At 39.8% G+C, this 17,967-nt stretch overlaps 1 protein-coding gene across 1 annotated transcript in view; it reads right to left on the bottom strand.

Annotated features, from left to right (window-relative positions):
* Nucleotides 1-17,967, bottom strand: part of LOC310947763 (neural-cadherin) — a gene marked incomplete at both ends in the record, with an annotated part of 416,747 nt that overhangs the window by 40,237 nt on the left and 358,543 nt on the right. Inside the window, 2 exons of the mRNA XM_083914685.1 lie at nt 11,761-11,927; nt 14,570-14,750. Coding sequence (XP_083770811.1) covers nt 11,761-11,927; nt 14,570-14,750 — 348 coding nt within the window. The remainder of the gene's footprint in view (nt 1-11,760; nt 11,928-14,569; nt 14,751-17,967) is intronic.

Below are 17,967 nucleotides of genomic sequence, written 5' to 3' on the forward strand. Positions count from 1 at the left end.
ACAGTATCTACATAGCCAGATACCACTGAGAAAAAAATACGAACTGTATGAAGTCCAAGTCTCAGATTTAGAGGCAATAGGGATCAGGAAGAAAAAAAAGATTTGACTTGGTTGGTAAAAGACTGGATCAATAGGCCAATTTGGCCAGTAAGCCAGATCAACTCCCTGGAGGTTAGCAAACTGGGAAAATGAAAAAGCTCCACATAGTAAACTGACATTTTCACCATTCAATGACGGTCTAATCTCAAGTGGACCTCCTTCTAATAGAACAAATATAAATATGAAAACACAAAATCAATATAATAAAGCTTCAAGTTCCCCAAATCACCTCCAGTTCAAAGTTTTGTGCGTAAGCAGTGGCTGCACGTTTTACCATAATATGATCACAAAACACTTGGGAAATTCTAGTTGTCATTTGTGCTGTTGCAACATCTGAATATGAAATGACACTGCTCTGGTAAAGTTGACATTTTAACTTTCAGTTTGTGTTGGTTGGTGCAAACATGCCCTACTATTAGTGCTGTCAAACACCACACACACACACACACACACATCCCCCCCCACACACACACACACACGAATGAGGAAACCAAACATATTAACATGCTGTGTCCCGCCATATTGATTTAAAACAAATCCAGGCGCCCACTTTTTTTTTTTATCTGTATGTGTTTCTTTGTGTGTTAGAGAGAGAGAGGGAGTCCATTTTTAAGCGGGGTTGGGTTGGTGGGTGGGTCGTCCTCATTTCAATTTCAAACCATTTCCTCCAAGTGTCCCACTGAGCATAATTTTCTCCCCTCCAACTTCCTCTGCCACTGCTGCCACATAAACAGAAGACTATGATGGGAAGGGCAAAAAAGAGGGAGTGAGAGATGTGAGGTGAAAGAATAAATGGGTGGCTACGATTAACGCTCCCACTCATTCTAGACATAATAAAGACAAAGCAAGTTTTGGAGGGTAAGAACTTTGCCAAAAAAGACAAAACAAGCCATGACTTGTCAGCTCTCTCTACCAATGTCCCTGTCTTTTCTCTTTCATTATTCTCTGCCCCTGTCCCCTGACCTGTTTCTCCATGTTCCATCCATGTATCGCTCAGTTGCTTCTTCACCCTGTAGAGCAGCTGGATAAAGTAGTGGATAGCTCCAAGGTTGCTTAGTTGAAGTACTGTGGCTTGTTTCAAGGCTCTGTGATGAAGTATTAATTGTGTATAGAATCTGCTGGGGAAAGGCTTTTTAACCACATGAACTCAGCCACTTGATTTTACCCCCAATTAGAGCTGAACAGTACAGCAATTTGGCTCCTGCTTTGCTCTCTTGGTGGTGTGTGAGTGAATGGCTTCAAGAATGTGTCCGTGTGTATTTGCAGGAGCATCATAATCTAGGTGTGAATGAAGGTGTTTGACTCCACTTTTGAGTCCCACTGCAGGGACAGTTTGGCACCCCCTGATGCTTCCCTTGATAGACTGCTCTAAATGCTGCAGCCTTGCAGACGTGTAGATGATGTGTTAATCCACCCTTTTATCATGATTAAATAATGTTGTGCAAATACAGATTATGTGCATATATGACATGATTCATGCATCTTTCCTTCACCTTAAATTATACTTGGGAAATGAAACCCAACTCTGCTCATTACTCACAGTACATACGATCTTATGAGTGTTGCTTTCCCGCATGTTTTCCCACCTCAAGAGATCTGACCTGCAATCAAAATATCCTACACTGCTGGGAAAAGAGCATCACTTAAAATTCTCACGATGAATCTAATTTACAGTAAATACTATGAATAAATGGAGCTCCAGATTTGTTTCCATCTGAATCAAGAATAATTGCCTTCATCCACGAAATGTGGTTCAAAATATAGGGAAAATTAGACAATGGGCCTCATCCACTAATATCCTCTAAATTATTTTTTAAAATTTGTTCTTTAGAAAGCTTCCTAAGAAAAGTCTATGTCAAATTCATGACACGTTTTTAAACTGCAGAATTGTTCACACCTGTGTTCTTTTAATGAAGAATCCCAGCCCTCGTAAATTCAAAGCTTGTGCCTGTTGATTATTATTTACATAGGAAAATACCCACTCAATCCACATAAAATGGCATAAGACTGCAAGGCTGTGTGCACACAAAGAAGTTGAAAAAGAAAATTTGAGATCCTGATGCTTCTGTATCAAATGCTGAGGGTTGTGACCAAACAGTGGTATTTGAAAGGAATGAGAACAGCTTGCAGAACCCAAATGTAAAATAAATTTCAATAGTTCTGAAGTGGAGGTACTTCTGCAGGATTTGAATTCCAAACAAGCTGTCATATTCAGCAGCGTCTCACTCTCTGCAAACAGATCTACAAGGTCCTGGAAGATTTGTCGTCTCCTCAGGGCACAATCTGCAACATATTGCAGCAGCAGTAGAAATGCTACTGTGTGAGTAGGCTTAGGATGCAGAAAAAGGTCTACTTTGGGCCTATAAAGCATGGTCAGTCACTAATTATTAGATGGTATTGTTCCCCATAATTGTTAATATAGTATTTACTATATGCTTAGTAAAATTCTAAAAAATATTTACAAAATATTATAAATTGTAAAAAAATTGTTTGTCAAATCCCATAATATACAACTGTAGAATTGAAAAAAAATAACCATTTTTTTCGCACAAACATGTCAGACCTCAAATGTGCACAAGAGCGCTCTACATTCTGTTTTTTCTAAGAACAAATAAGAAAACATGGGGGAAAGTCACAATCTTAATGTACACTACCTAAGTGAAGAAGAAATGTTTTCAAAATGGTTGGTGAATGAAGCCAAATTTAATTATAGATACGTCATTACTTCTTTCCCTTGTTATAGGAAACAAGCACAATTTGAATGACTTATTCTAACAATAGCCAGCAGTAGCCAAGGCTTTCTACTGTGGCGTTAAGGTAATGTTTTTGTAGACTTTGACTATAATGAAATAACCATTGGCCATTTTCCTTCCTAGATTTTGAATTCAAGAGGGTTATAAAGGTCAAAGCCTGATCACACAAAAAAAAACAAGATTTTCCAAACATAGTCAGTGTGTGCATACATCCTTTAAAATATCTTCAGAGTGGTCCTTGTCACTCCTCACCCTAGTGATGTCCTGGGGACGGTGTAAACAACAATGTGCTACTTCTTTCAGTAAGTTTATAAGCACCTCAGTAACCTGAAAATGGCCTTACCCTGGTTAAGGGAATGATCGGATTATTGAGGTTCCCCTCGTATACATAAGCAGGGGTTGAAGGTAAAAATGATGGAGTAACTCCACCAACATACAGCTGGTCTGAATACAGATTTTTTTCCGGTTCTCCTTTGTCAAAATCACAAGCGGCCGACTTTTGGAGAGAATTACGACCGAAACGGGTCCTCTTGGTGGTGATGTTACTTGCCGTTGTGAAGTCCCCCCTCGGTTTAAAGGTAAATTTGGTAAAGGCTCTATTGTTGTTTTTTTCATGTTGTTTTTGGCGCCGTTGCTTCTTGGTTTATTCTATTTTTGGGGTCAAAAGCCACAGCCGTGGAGTATAATAACCCGAGAACGTGTCACAACACAGTGAGGACTGTCCTGTCTTTGGGTTTTCTGTCTTGTGAATTTCATGTTTTATTTTGAAGAGTAACTCTCCTCTCGTTTCAGGTCACTTGCCCTTCCTCTTGTGTCACCGGTCTGACATTCCCCCCTGATCCATGATTGTTTCCACCTGTGTCCCTCTTCCTCATGTGTATATAGTCTGTGTCTTCCCCCCTGTCTCGTTGCCAGAGTATTTCGTTCGTCTCGTCAATTACGTCCAGCCCCGATCCACAGCCTTGTCCCAGCCTTTGAGTCTGAGTATTGCCCCGCTCTTGTTTTCTGCTTTTTTGTATTTCCTCTGATGAAGAGTGATTTTGATTTTGATTGCATTTTCGTCAGCTTTGTTTTTTTGAGAAGCCAATTTTATAGTCCCTTTGTTTTCCTCCTGCTTGGAGTGACTTTGTTTTATAGTTTTACTAGCTCAGTGCAGTTTAAGTTTGGTTTTCAGCCTTTTGCTAGCAGAAGTTTCAGAATAAAAGCCAGCATAAACTGTTCACCTTCGCATTTGAGTCCTCATTCCTGCCCCAGGCCTGACAGAACGCTGTTTGCGTGCATGAATAATCAAGGAACTTAAGGAGTTCTCTAGGTCTGTTAACCGTGGTATGAAAACTCCTATTTTACCCGGTATGTTGTTAACATGGTGTTTCAGAAACTGGGATATGCCCTTAAGTTGAATATAATCTGGTTTTTAAACATGTAAAGGCACTGAGTGAGAGATCATTTCCCTAGCTGCTTCTTATCAACTAGTTGCGAGGAGTTTCGCAGGAACAGTGTAATTAGTGGGAGGTTTATGTTGTGCCCTCAGATCTTACCAGAACCAATTGATAGCCCACCTGGATAATGTATCATATGATATCAGGCCATGTCCTGCTGTAGTTAAACTCAGTGACCACTGTACAATCTAATGCAAACCAGCATAACTGTGCTGCCATAAAGTCTACTTTTATCGTGCCTAATGGTCATGGTCAATGCATGGTCAAGCATGGTCGATTAAAGTCTATGTTTTCGCATTGAGGCTATCGGGTGTTGTGATGGTATTGTATTATACTGTATTATATTCAGAGGTTTTTTTTATTAATCTTAACCCCTCAAAACAATTGTAAAGCACATTTTTCCACTGTGCGTCAGTCCATTTCAGATAAGCTCGGGCCCAGAGAAGACGACAGTGTTTTTGGGTGTTGATATATGGCTTTCTCTTTGCATGGTAGAGTTCTAACTTGCCCTTGCAGATGTAGTGACGAACTGTGTTAACAGGAATATATGGTGGTGGGGTAATGACCCCTTCTCTACTTCCTATCCCCGTACTTCCGGTGACAATGCTTGGACGACACCCATCTTTACACTCTGCCTTCATTTTAATCTCAACTCCAAACCTGTAAAGTTTCATGACTGCATCTTGTATGCCAGCATGTATCCATGACATGAAATTACAAAGTACTTTTGTCTGATGTGTACTACAGTGATATTGGGTTTACCATGACAATTCCTGATTAAAACTTGGCCTTGGTTTTGTTTTGAAATTGCTACAATTGTTTTGACAAAAGAAGGGATGTCGCCTGGCACAACTAGTGCAAACAACTAACAAGACAGCTTATGTCCAACCTTTGCACAATGGGGATCAGGTAAATGAGCCGAATAATTATCGACCAATCTTGAAAGTATCATGCCGAGCTTAGGTTTTAGAGAAACTGGTAAATGATCAAGTGAGAGCACTTCACTCTCAACACTCCATTCTGAAATCTTATCTTATTGTTTCAGACCCGATCGTTGTTCTGTGACAGCAGCACTGAAAGTCTTGAAAGTCTTGATGACTTGATGTTGCTAGTGCTTTAGATAATGAGTAGGGTTGTGTCAACCTTGGTGCATTGATTTATCTTTTGATACTGTCTATCATGAAATTCTTTTGAAACTGAATCCCCATTGTATAGCTGGTTTTCAAATAATCTTAGTGGTAGAACACAAGCTGTTTATGGCTGATGGAAATCAGTTCAGCCGGGTTCTATCATAGGACAATGAGCCAAAATGTGTACTAAAGTGCCCTCTTCTGTGGCGAGGACACGCTATATGTGCCCTTTTTTTCCCTTTTCGCCCCTGCCCTTCAAAAAGTCTGTGCATGGGGGGGCTGAGGGGTTAGAGCAGTCGCCCCATGTAAAGAGGCTGAAGATCCTCGAGGCAGCGGTCGTGGGTTTGACTCCGACCTGCAGCCCTTTGCTGCATGTCACCCACTCTCTGTCTCACCCCATTTCCTGTCTGTCCTATCTAATGAAGGTTTGGAAAACTGCCAAAAAAAGAAAAATCTAGAATAATCTCTGTGCATGCCACTGTGTATATTACTATTCTTAGTGGGACCAATTGAAAGTATCCACTTAGAAATAACTTGGGTTCTGGCTGACAAGCTGTACCTTTAAAAAAAACTTGAACTATAAGGTTCTTAGAAGAAAAACTGCCATTTTTCTATAGAAATAAAACATGTATTACGATAAAACACAAAATAAAAAACAATGCTGCAGCCTTGCAGACGTGTAAAAACACAAAATACAAGGTAAAAAAAAAAGAACATTTAAAAAATACCTAGAAACAGTTAAAAAAAATGAGAACTTCAGAAAGCAAATTGTACAGTCAAACTTACAGTCCAAGCACCTCTTGGAAAACTACCTGAGTATCGTACATGTCTTCTTAATTATAGATCATTTTCACACTGCACCAGGGTCCAAGACTATTTGGCCTTTGAAAATCATCAAGTAATAGCTGAAATTGGGAAAGTGGCTCTTTAATACTATGCTTCACACAAGGGGAACAATCTGGAGGAATGTTTAAAAATTAGACAAGCGTATCACTTTTAATCAATTTGAAGTGAAATTCCGGCGTATAATCATCCCAGGATGATATCCCGGAGAGTCACTAACAGCCGGCCGTGGCTAATACTGATTAGTTTGGAGCTCGGCCAGCTGTTAGCAACTGTTAGCAACTCTCCGGGATATCTCTGTTAATAGTTCATACATGAAAAAAATTGTCTCGATGGCTTATTTGATGACTGTATCTGCCGGAAAAGACCCATGTTGATGTTTTTACACCAGAATTTCACTTTAAGTCCTTTCTGGCACCATACAACATTGTGAATGCACATGTTTTCGTTGAATCATAGTTGTCACTTATGTTGATGTCCTTGGTCTGGTATATAATTTGTTGATGCTGTAACTCTTTTATATTTACTGTATTCAGGGCATCCTTGCAAAGACAGCTTTCACCTCCCCAGTTTCAATAAAGGTTCCGATCAATCAATATCATATTTGGAGAAGTTCAATCTAAGTAAAATGATAAATGTGGTGGGTGAGGAGCAAATGTAAGTGGTCCTCAGCAGTTGCCTATTTGAACTCGTATGATTTTCCATTTAAACTACTGTATGTATGAGGATGTCTATGAGAAACAGTTTTTTTGTACGATTTGTTATAGTTGTCATTTTGTTCTTTCTTTGCTGTTTTGGAAATATTGTAAGTAAAGTAAGAAAGGTACTACCGCGTTGGCTTCACTTTATATATCTGGGAGCTGTTCATTTCCATAGTCTCGGATCAATTATAACTTACAAAATTGAAATGTGTGTGAAATGTCTTCACAGAAAGAAACAATAATGGAGGAAAAAACACACAGAATGGGGCCAACAAAACTGAAATAATGAAAAAGAAAATAGTGAAGCTTTACTGAGCTGAGAAGCAATAATAATAGCAACTCAGAATTGTCAAACTGATGGTACACAAACAAACTGCAGCATTACTCTACTTGACAGGACCTCTCATTGCCTGCTCTAACATTTTTAACTTTATCATATTCTTGATCTAAAAGAAAACCTCCATCAATACAGTCAGCGTAATGTTCAGTGAAGTGAAAGTTGTATTCTGAAAATTAGGAAGCCAACTGTAGTTTAATTAGTAGTTTTTTCCAGACAAGTTTTCAACCTTGGCCTGCAAAGATTAGAGAGAACCCAAGGCTTGTGGAATGATGAAAATAAGTACAGATGGTCTTATTCGACTAATTATTGGCGCTGCTCTTGGTGTCCAAATCTGTCAAGTAGCACATAGTGGGAGGTTGAAATATACACTTTAATGGCTGGAATAACAGCAGGAAATGGAAACCATGGTGAGCATGACGGCAGTAGATGAAATGAAAGGGGACACCAACATTGGAGTTTGGTGCTATTGTGATAAGTTAATGATCAGTAAGGTATGGGTACCGCAGTACAATGAGTTTAATATATGAACGCTCAAAATTAATGTATACTTTATGAATTCAATGATGACATACAAAATGTAAGTAAAGAGGACACTATGTTGTCATTTCAATCACACAAGCACAGACAAGAATCCCACATCCCACACTCATATCAAACACAATAAACACTGTTGTTGGAACCAACAGTTACATACAGATTGACTAGGGGGCAACAGATGCCTATGGAGCCAAAGAGTTCAGGGTACGTATTGCAGTGGGGGACAGCAGTGATCTATAGTACCTCCCAGAAGGTAACAGCTGGAACATCAGTTGAGCTAGATGACTGGAATCTGAAATGATTGTATCTTCTCTTTTTACACTTTGTTTTGAAATAAGTTGGAAGTGAGGTGCCAATGATTTATTGACAATCCACTGGAGTCTTGGTGAGTTTGGCTGTCTGAACTGTTTTACCAGACTCTTCGCAGTATGAAGCCATGCTTCTTAGCAGTAGTGGGTAGAAGAATGCTAGGATGTTTCTCATACTAATAATATGAAGTATAAGCTATAGAATGAAGTTGGAAGTGCATTGTTTAAGCACATTCTGTACAGTATATTTATTTAACAGACAACATCACAAACAGTGAGCAGAAGTTTCCATAAATAGTTATTTCCCTTTTCTAAGTGGTCCCTAAATCTTCTGCATCACTATTTGAGATGTAATTCCTTTCCTATAGGTGTTCAGTTGGGTTAGGATCTGGTGACTGTGAAGGCTATATAAATATCATTACATATGCATAATTTTTAATAGTCATCAGGGAGTCATTTTACCCTGTAGAGATGCATACATCTGCATTGGTTATGTTCCTCCAATCATTAATTCAGGACTTTTTCCTTTAATTTGCCACTCACCGCATTTAATGTTGATGTTGCAATGACTGGGGAGGTATGATCGAAAGCTCAGAAAGCTGGAATTATGACCTGTTTGACGATATTATGTAAAAAATTAAAATGAACTTCCGTGCTTTAAAGGATATGCTCATTTTCAGGTTCATACCATAAATACTCTGATGGGGGCAGTATATTCTAATGAGCCGGCATGTGACATAGGAAGGGGAGCCAAATCTGAATGGCTTGTTGAATCCCATGTTTTCTGATCCAAGCAGCATGTGAAATAAACTGACTGGATTGTCTTATTGTTTGTGGTTAGTAGGCACCCCCAGATACTCAATGCGCACACCACTCTAAGGGTGAGTTTTTCGTGATATGCCCCCTTTAATTTTCTACAATGTTTAATATGTTGGAGTGGAAAATGTTCTTTTGTGGCCCCTTGCATGTTCTGCCACTTTCTCATTAGGATCTACGTAATCTAACCATTAAGATGCACATTCACCCGTCGATGGCACAGTTTTCAGGAGCAATTTGTGATTCGGTGTCTTTCCCAAGGACAGATGAGCAACAGCTGCCCAACAATTAATCAAACAATTAATCAAAGCAAACTAGCTAACTAGCTAATAACGAACTTCTTGTTGCATTAAAAAGAAAGAAGATGCCCTCATTTAGAAGAAACTTTCCGTTTTGCAAGAAGATTTTATCCTCATCAGGAGTATATCAGCAGAATGTACAAACACAGAAAATGCTGCAATCAGTAATCAAAGGGGGCACAAAGAGATGTAACATCTTCAACTAACCACGTTGTTGGAATGCAAGTCACAGGCAAACAGAAACACAGAATGAGTTTGCAACCAGCCAACAGTAGCGCATACTAATTCCTTCCTCTGATTAAAAGCAAACATAACTATTACAGTGAAAAAAACATAATCCTAGAAGGCAATTTGGTTATATTTTTGTCAAATAGCATTTCCCAATGTTTCACCGGGGGGGGTATTTCATAAGATTATACACATTTTTATGCTGCATGCACGCGGGCACAAATGCACTATTATGAATAAATAAATGAATAAATGATGTGAACCCACTTCCAAAGTGGCTGTGCTTAGGGAGCATTATGACATTTCAGAGGAAATGTAGGGATGGGTGGATAGGAGGAAGAGACAGATGGATGACGGGGATCAGAAGAGAGGTTGTACTGTAACAGCAGCTGTGGTATGGAGGATAATCATCATCATTTCAGACAGTGATGTTTGAACAATAGCTGCTGTTGTAGTGTGGGGTGAGAGGAAAGGAATGGGAAGGTATTGCATGATCCCAGAGAGTAAGCCAGGGATGGCAAGGAAGAAAAAATAAAGGAATCAGAGCGAGGAATGAGCGGGGCATTCAGTAGAAAATAAGAGCTGGAGTAATGAAGCCTTCGAGACAAATAATTAAATAATACATTTAATGTATTCAGTCCAGGCAGTTTGTCTTCAATGTGAATCTAAATCATTTGCACCATTAATACACCATATAAGAATCACTATTTTCTTCGTCCAAAAATTTAGACATTGCATTGCACTAAAGCCTGGCATCACTTTAAACTGGGAGAATATTTATGGTACGTCGTAGTAGATCATTGCATGTAAAATGTAGGATAATAAAACACAAATCACATAAAAAAAGGAATAGTTCAACAATTTGGGAAAAAACATTATTGGTTTTGTTTTCAAAACTGAGAAAAGCATTCATTCTCAACCGCTTGTCCCTGTCAGGGTCGCGGGGGGCTGAAGCCGATCCCAGCTGACATCGGGCGTGAGGCAGGGTACACCAGTTTATCGCAGGGCACATTCAGGACAACCATTCACACCTACGGGCAATTTAGAGTCATCAATTACCCTAACGCAAGCATGTCTTTGGACTGTGGGAGGAAACCAGAGAACCCGGAGAAAATCCACGCAGACAGCCGGGATTCGAACCAGGAACCCTCTTGCTGTGATGCGACAGTGCTAACCACCAAATCACTGTGTCGCCATCTGAGAAAATCAGTATTATACAATTGTTTTTTTGCTTGCACGAGACATGCCGTATGAAACAACATTTCTTCTCGTCAGTAACTGTGTCAGAATTAAGCACTATTGCTTCTTCATCATCTTGCCCAGTGCCATTTTGCGTCCATGCATTGACTTTGTATGTAATAGTGCCATGCGGAACGAACGTTTGGTGTGAACACACCTGACTGTGTCCTACAGACAATAAACATAGGCATAGGCAGTCATGTACATTCACAAGAAAATTTCATGCTTCAAAAATACAAATAGCTCTTATGGATAGACAAAGATAGACCTGACTTGTAAAGATAGCGGAGCAGAGAAAAGAGACACTCTGGACATGGAAAAATGAAACGACACAAAAAACCCTTCTAACTATTTCAAGCTTACCACTTAAAACATTTGTTTAATCAATAAACTACCTGAAATGAAAAACAATAGTTTGTGGTTTTGACAACACAATGTCGGGCGTTTGGATGGTCGGGGCTGTCACCACAACTAGCAAGCTTACTTTAGCTTCAGCCCTTTCTTTCTATACTGTTGAAAAAACATTGAGTTAAAGGGAGATGCCAATGACTGCTTGTGAAGTAACATGATTGAAAAGTAGAGGACTTGACTGGTAGAGGGACATACATGTATAACAGCTACATACTATTAAGTGGCCACGGCAGCTTTAATGATTTTGCCAGGAACCTATGGGGGAAATATCTGCAGCCTGTTCAGGTGTTATTGTGTTCAATTGCTTTTTTCCTGTTTACAACCTGTTAACAACTTGGCTGCTAGATAGGGCACATGACAGCAAGAGAAACACTATGCATGGTAAGTGCAGTTTATGATTGAGAAAAATGACTGCTGTTACTTTGGCTGAAAGGAAGAGGAGACATAGCCACGTTAAAAAATCCTGCAAAAAGAGTTTAGATTTATTTTAGCACAACCAAAAATATACCAAAACCACATTCTACTATGAAAAGACAAGCTTTTACACAATCTTCTATCACAGTCCCCTTTCCCTCCTCCCAGCCCCAGCTCCACACACACTCATATAGAAGTCCTACCTCTAGTCTTATGTATTCACCCTGGTCCTTTGAGATCAGATTTAGGATGGTGCTGCTGTGTTTGCGGGTTCGAACCAGGACTTGAACCCATGTCCTCCGCGCCGGCAGAGTGGACATCAACTGGTAATGCACATGACTGTGCCCATCGAAGGAATACTCTGGGACCTCTGGGTTACACACACACACACACACACACACACACACACACACACACACACACACACACACACACACACACACACACACACACACACACACACACACACACACACACACACACACACACACACACACACACACACACACACACACACACACACACACACACATACACACACACACACACATAAGTCAGTCATATGGTTCTATTTTTAAGAATAAAGACAATTAAACCAATTAACCTCAACAAAAACTTGTTTGACTTCCAATGAATCAGTTTCACATGTTCCTGAATCCCCCCTATGCAGAGAGCTGGTGGCAGGCCATAATATGAAAAATGCACAAGATAGAATATTTATGTGTGGTTTAGCTTGAGTTATGCTTGATTCTTCTTTCATAGGCCCATGTTCCCAGAAGTGGATTCAATGCATGCCAGAAAGACTAAACCAAGCACACCTAAAATGTTTTCAAAGCCATTCTTCCATCTCATAGCATATGCAAGTTAAATTTCCTTCCATCTATCTCTTCCACACCTCTCCCTCTTTGTCTCTCCCCCTGCAACTTTGAAGAAGTTTAGCGGCTCATGAAATCCTGCTTGAAGGGCGATGTCAAATCACGCATTTTTGGTTTCTCTTAGGCATGCAATATACAACTCATCAACCATGTCTTCCTTAAAAGTCCATCTTCTGCATTATCATACTGCTGTGTTTAGAAATGCCACAGTGCTGTTTGTGTGGGATTTGTTGATATAAACTCATACTGCCTCAATTTTGCATTAATAATCTTCCCTTTCTTAGATAGAAAGGTTAATCAGTACAGAAGACTGTGGTGAGCTATACTAGCAGAAATGGGGGTATTAGTTAAATCCCTGGTTGGCTATTTGAAGCAACTGCAACATAAGGAAAAACACAAGAGCATTTTCTTCTTACTGCTCCTTAGATGTGTTGCTCTTTTTTCCTGATATTACCATGCATCTATCTATAGCTGGCTCAGAGACAAAAAATGGACTATAGGATAACGTTGGATGGGTGTGGCTGTAGTTGGACTGCAGTCTGACTAAATGGAATGTGAAGGCATATTTCTGCTTACTAGCTTGAGATTGTCATAACGAAAATTAAACTTTTCAAAAGCAAAATTCTTCTTCATAATATTATAAACCATGTAGTGTTTTAATGTCATGGATTTGTTACTGTAATCATAATATTTTATTGTTATTTTTGCACTCATTTTTTCTCTTAAATGCCAACTAAATGAGGAGGAATGTAACTGTGTGTACCTGTGAGGATTTAAATATTACCACAGCTATACATTACACAGTAATATAACACAGCACAGTCTCCACAGCTCGTTGCTTTATGAAAGATATGAATCATCTCATGAATATGGAGAGTGATACATTCATATTCCTTCATTCATTCATTAATTCAAGAGAGTCAGGGAGCGTCACTGTGCAGTACAAGACAAGAACTGAACAAGACTGTAGTCTGGCAGAGTGCTGCAGTCAGCAGAATGCATCTCTGGAGGTGCTCTCCTCAATCTGGAGGATGTGTACAAGGGGAAGTGCAGGAGGGTCATTAAAGATCCCATCTCAGCCCAACAACAGTGTCTTACAACTGCAGTCAGGCAAACACCTCCACAGCCATTAGGCCAATGCAGAGAAGCTCATATGGAGCTGCTTTCTTCAGGCCATAAGTTTCTACCAAGGGCTTGCATGCTGCTCTCTGCTTATGATAAGAGCAAGTGCGTGACCTCTATCCTGGTATACATGAATTTACTTAAGTATATTCCCTTTGGACAGGATGCCGGCATTGTATACCATTGATGTTAGAAAGGCGTAGAACAGCAGCAGGATATAAATAAAGTAATTAGCCATGGTTGGTAAGATCAAACAGTGTCTAGTTAACATATTACCTGACACAGCAATTGGATTCTCGCTACATCACAAGGTCACACGAAAATCTGGTCAGGCCTCAAGTAATACATTTGTGTCCGAACCGACCAATCAGCGTAATCTGAGGAGACACTTGCAGCTACGGTTGTGGTTTAGCTGTTTGCGATGACACACAGAGGTGTATATACTAATCCATCTAATCACTACACTAACCAGAGGTATTTCCAGTTTTATCTGAAGAGTTTTTCTTCATTGAAAGAAGATCAAAGAACATCAATGGAGGCTATTCTCGATGGGAAAGATGTTTTCGCTCTTCTCCCAACTGACTTCAGCGAGAGTTTGATAGACAAATGGTTTATCCAATCATCTGCCAAGTCTTTTTTGAAAGTGCCTGTCATGTTTCAAAAAAGCTTCTGACGGCGGCTTGTCAAATGGTTCTGTTTTAAAAACCCTCTGGCACATCAGGTTAGTGACATCTTTTAACATAAAACTTCCAGACTTATAAATTCCACTCACGATTTTGCTACAGTGCTACTAAAAAATGATTTTCCAAGTAGGAAACATCTTTGCTTAGCTACGACCAATTATTCTTTAGTTTCACATGCTGTAACTCAACATAGTGTCTGCTAAAAGCATTTAGCTAAGAAGCAAATTATATTTCTGGGACACATGGATGAATTTATTTTGTTGCTGATGGTAAAGTCTACCACAAGTTTGTTGAATTCCTTTAATGCATAGGTCCAGAAAAGTTTGGCTTACCCTCTTCGCACTGGTGTCCTGCATATCCTGGCACACACTGGCAGCTGAAGGAGCCCCACTCGCCATGACAGCGACCCTGGTGGCCACATGACGGATAACCCATGTTGACACAGCTGCTGTCGGTGGTCAGGCAGCCGGCAGAGCTGGACTGCGAGTCAGCCGGGGAGCCCAGATCATACAGCTGAACAGAGGAGATAGAGGAGTCGGAGGGGTAGTAAACGTAGAGAAGATGAGAGGAGAGGAGTGGATAGGAATGATGAGAAGTGGAGGAAGGAAAGATAGTAATATGGTAAGGACATGGAGGATAGATTAACAGAGAGGATAAAGAAGAGGGAAAGATGTATAAGAACAACATTCAAAAGTTAGGTCGATACAAGACGATGGGAAGTAGAGAGAGAGTTACCAATAAACAGTTTGTAGCAAACAGGAGACAAAAAAGGCAAAGTTAAAGCAAAAAAGGGGATTTGGGAAGACACAGTAAAGACAGGTAGGGGGTAAGTAGCCAGAGGGGGTATCAGAGTTGGAAAAGAAGAAAATAAAGTCAGGCAGAGCGAAAATGAAAGAAAACACATTCAAAGACATGAGCTTGGGTAACACTATGGCCTTCTTTCTTTTCAACTCTCATCTCTCTCTCTCTCTCTACGGCCACAGCGATGAAACCAAAAAGTGGACAAATCTAACAGAGAAACAGCATGGCCAAATGCAGAGAAAGCTGGAAGGACGGGGGAACCTTGGACACCTCAATTTGCCCCCCCTCACAAAACCAGGCCATAAAAGACATTAATATGTCCAATCTTCTTTCTGCCAAACCAAACTTTATGAGTTCTGTTGGTGCTGCTTCTGGGATGTGGGAATGCAGAGGATCGTAAAAGTGACAGTGAGTCATGCTGTCAGGGAGTTGCTGATTGGCTCTAACCTCCAGCAAAAAGGCATTTAACTGGTTGCTGACCTTTGAAAGCTACAGCTCCTCTGTTTGGTTTGGACCTGTTGTGTTGATTACCAAGAACCGAAACCCAGACATTGGCAATTAATGACTGAGAGACATATTGGGGTGTCTGCAATTGATTTGACTGCACATCTGTGTCAGTGTCATACGTGTCTGTGTGTCCGAACAATACACTTCAACAAATTTATAAGTTGAATGCAAAAGTCTGCTCAAATTAAAAATGTTGGCTTTGGCTGAGAAGAGAACAGAGACACTGTAGGCTGTCGTATTAGCTGGGATTAATTTCAGTTATTGGGTAAAAAAAATCCTCAGCCCAAAGGAAATGAAACACAAATTCTACATCAAAATAAAAAAGTATATAGCTGTGAGTGTGCTGTGCAGTAAGTGAGGAGAGCGTCGTATTGGCAAGAATCTGGCAATACAAAATGTTTAATGACACAGGGGTTACAATTCAATGTATTGCTGGAATTGTCATAGTATAGAAGAACAAACCATCAAATGCATAGATTAGTTTTTAGTTTAGTTTAGTTTCAATGTTATTTTTACATATAAACAATATAAAATACATAGATAATAACGAATAAGAATACATGTGTGGATGGATCAGAAACCTGTAAAGGCTTATATTTTAAACCACACCCATAAAACATTTAAAGTAGGAAAATAGAACACAAAAAAAACATATGTTAGAATGTTATGTTGGAATGGAATTGAATGGTAGAGGTAAGTGGCTGAAGATAACTAATCATTCATTTCCGGCTTCCACGGATGAGATGAGCGCAGCTATCGAGCAAGCTGCTCTCTAATGTTTTTTTTTCATGGATCCTTCTGTTGGAATATGGACCGGGAACCTGAAATTGTGCCTTTTTAACCGAAAATCCACGTTACACAAACGGCAAATACTGTAATAAATACCGACATGTTGTTTACTTTCTGTGCTTTGCCTGGACCTTGTTAGCACGCCATATGCATCGTTGATCTATTTGGCCCGTATGTTGGTGATAGACAGATGGTTTATCCAATCAGCAACCAGTATTTTCGCCCCTTACCAAAAGATCTCCAAACGAGGGTTCACAGATGAATATGCTGAGCAAATGCAAATCAATCCATCTGGCGGAGTCAGGTTATTGCATTGCAGCAGTTGATGCTGGAATAGCAACTTTTACAGCAGATTCTTCCATTTAATCAGGTTTTCACCATCTGAAGGGACGTCCATGTGCTCTTGCATTTGCAGAACAGCCAATTGGAATGCAAGGAGGTGCAGAGGACCACTTGAATTATGATATAATGAAAGCTTATATATGATATTGCTGCCCTATGGCAAACGAAAGGCTGCCTACCCCAGCTTCAATTAAAGATTTGGCCTGGCATCACAAAGGTGTTTTTCTGAAACTGCTTTAAATGTGTCTGTAAAATGAATGTAATGTAATGCTACATCTGAGAGAATGGCTACACATTTTCTACATTGGTCCAGTATGTTCTACAATGTCTGTTGACTCACACCTTTTGCTGAGAAACATTGCAATTGTAGCTTCAATTCAAAGCTGCTAACATTCAAAGTACCATTAGCCACACCCATGTAACTGCAAACCTCCATACTTAAATATTGAGTGACAGCTTTGTCAAAACAACTGAAAAACTTAAAGTAGTAAAGACAAGCAGAGGTGAGAGACCTAACTCTAGAATAGAAACGCAATAATAAAATCAAAAGAACTCCTCTTGTCTTTTTATATGGACACATCCTCACATTCTCTGCTGAATTTGGCCTTGTCTAGATTACTTTCTTCTTCATCCATATATCACACTGCAATACACTTAATGGAGGTGACATGGTCCTGACATGCTGTATCTCTGTCTGACTCCAATAATAGACACAGCCAGACACCTAATCACAAGATCAAAACATATATATCATATGTTATATATATATTTGTTGGACTATCCACTGTGGTGATGCCACTGCTGCACTAGCATTTTTTTTTTTTTTAAAAACCAAGGCACTTCAACAAATACCTTTATTTTGTGAAAAAAAACGGTGATCAAAATTAGAGACCACTTTCAGATACCTCCCAGTTATTGATATTGATCTGGCACTTGGTGAAAATTGACTTAATTGTTGGACACACCCTATTTATCAGGCAGCCCTTCTGGATACTTTGCAAGATGGCAAGCTGCTCTAAGGTGACTGAAACTCTGAGACAGAAGGTTGTCCAGATGAAGGCCAAAGGGATGACCCTCTCAGCCACCAGAGAGGTTGGCCGTTCACAGTCTGTGATTTCAAGAATATTGTAACTTCACAAGGACACAGATTTAATCTAAGTCCCTCCAAAATGCAGATGCACGTAAAACAAGTGCATGAGAGGACAGGATGATGTGAAGACTCTTAATGGGGAATTGGTTCAACACTGCAGCTGGAGTTGCTCGTCAGTTCAGTGCTGAACAGGGTAAGGAT

Source organism: Echiichthys vipera (assembly GCF_963691815.1).
Source record: "Echiichthys vipera genome assembly, chromosome: 1".
NCBI classification, from domain to species: Eukaryota; Metazoa; Chordata; class Actinopteri; order Perciformes; family Trachinidae; genus Echiichthys; species Echiichthys vipera.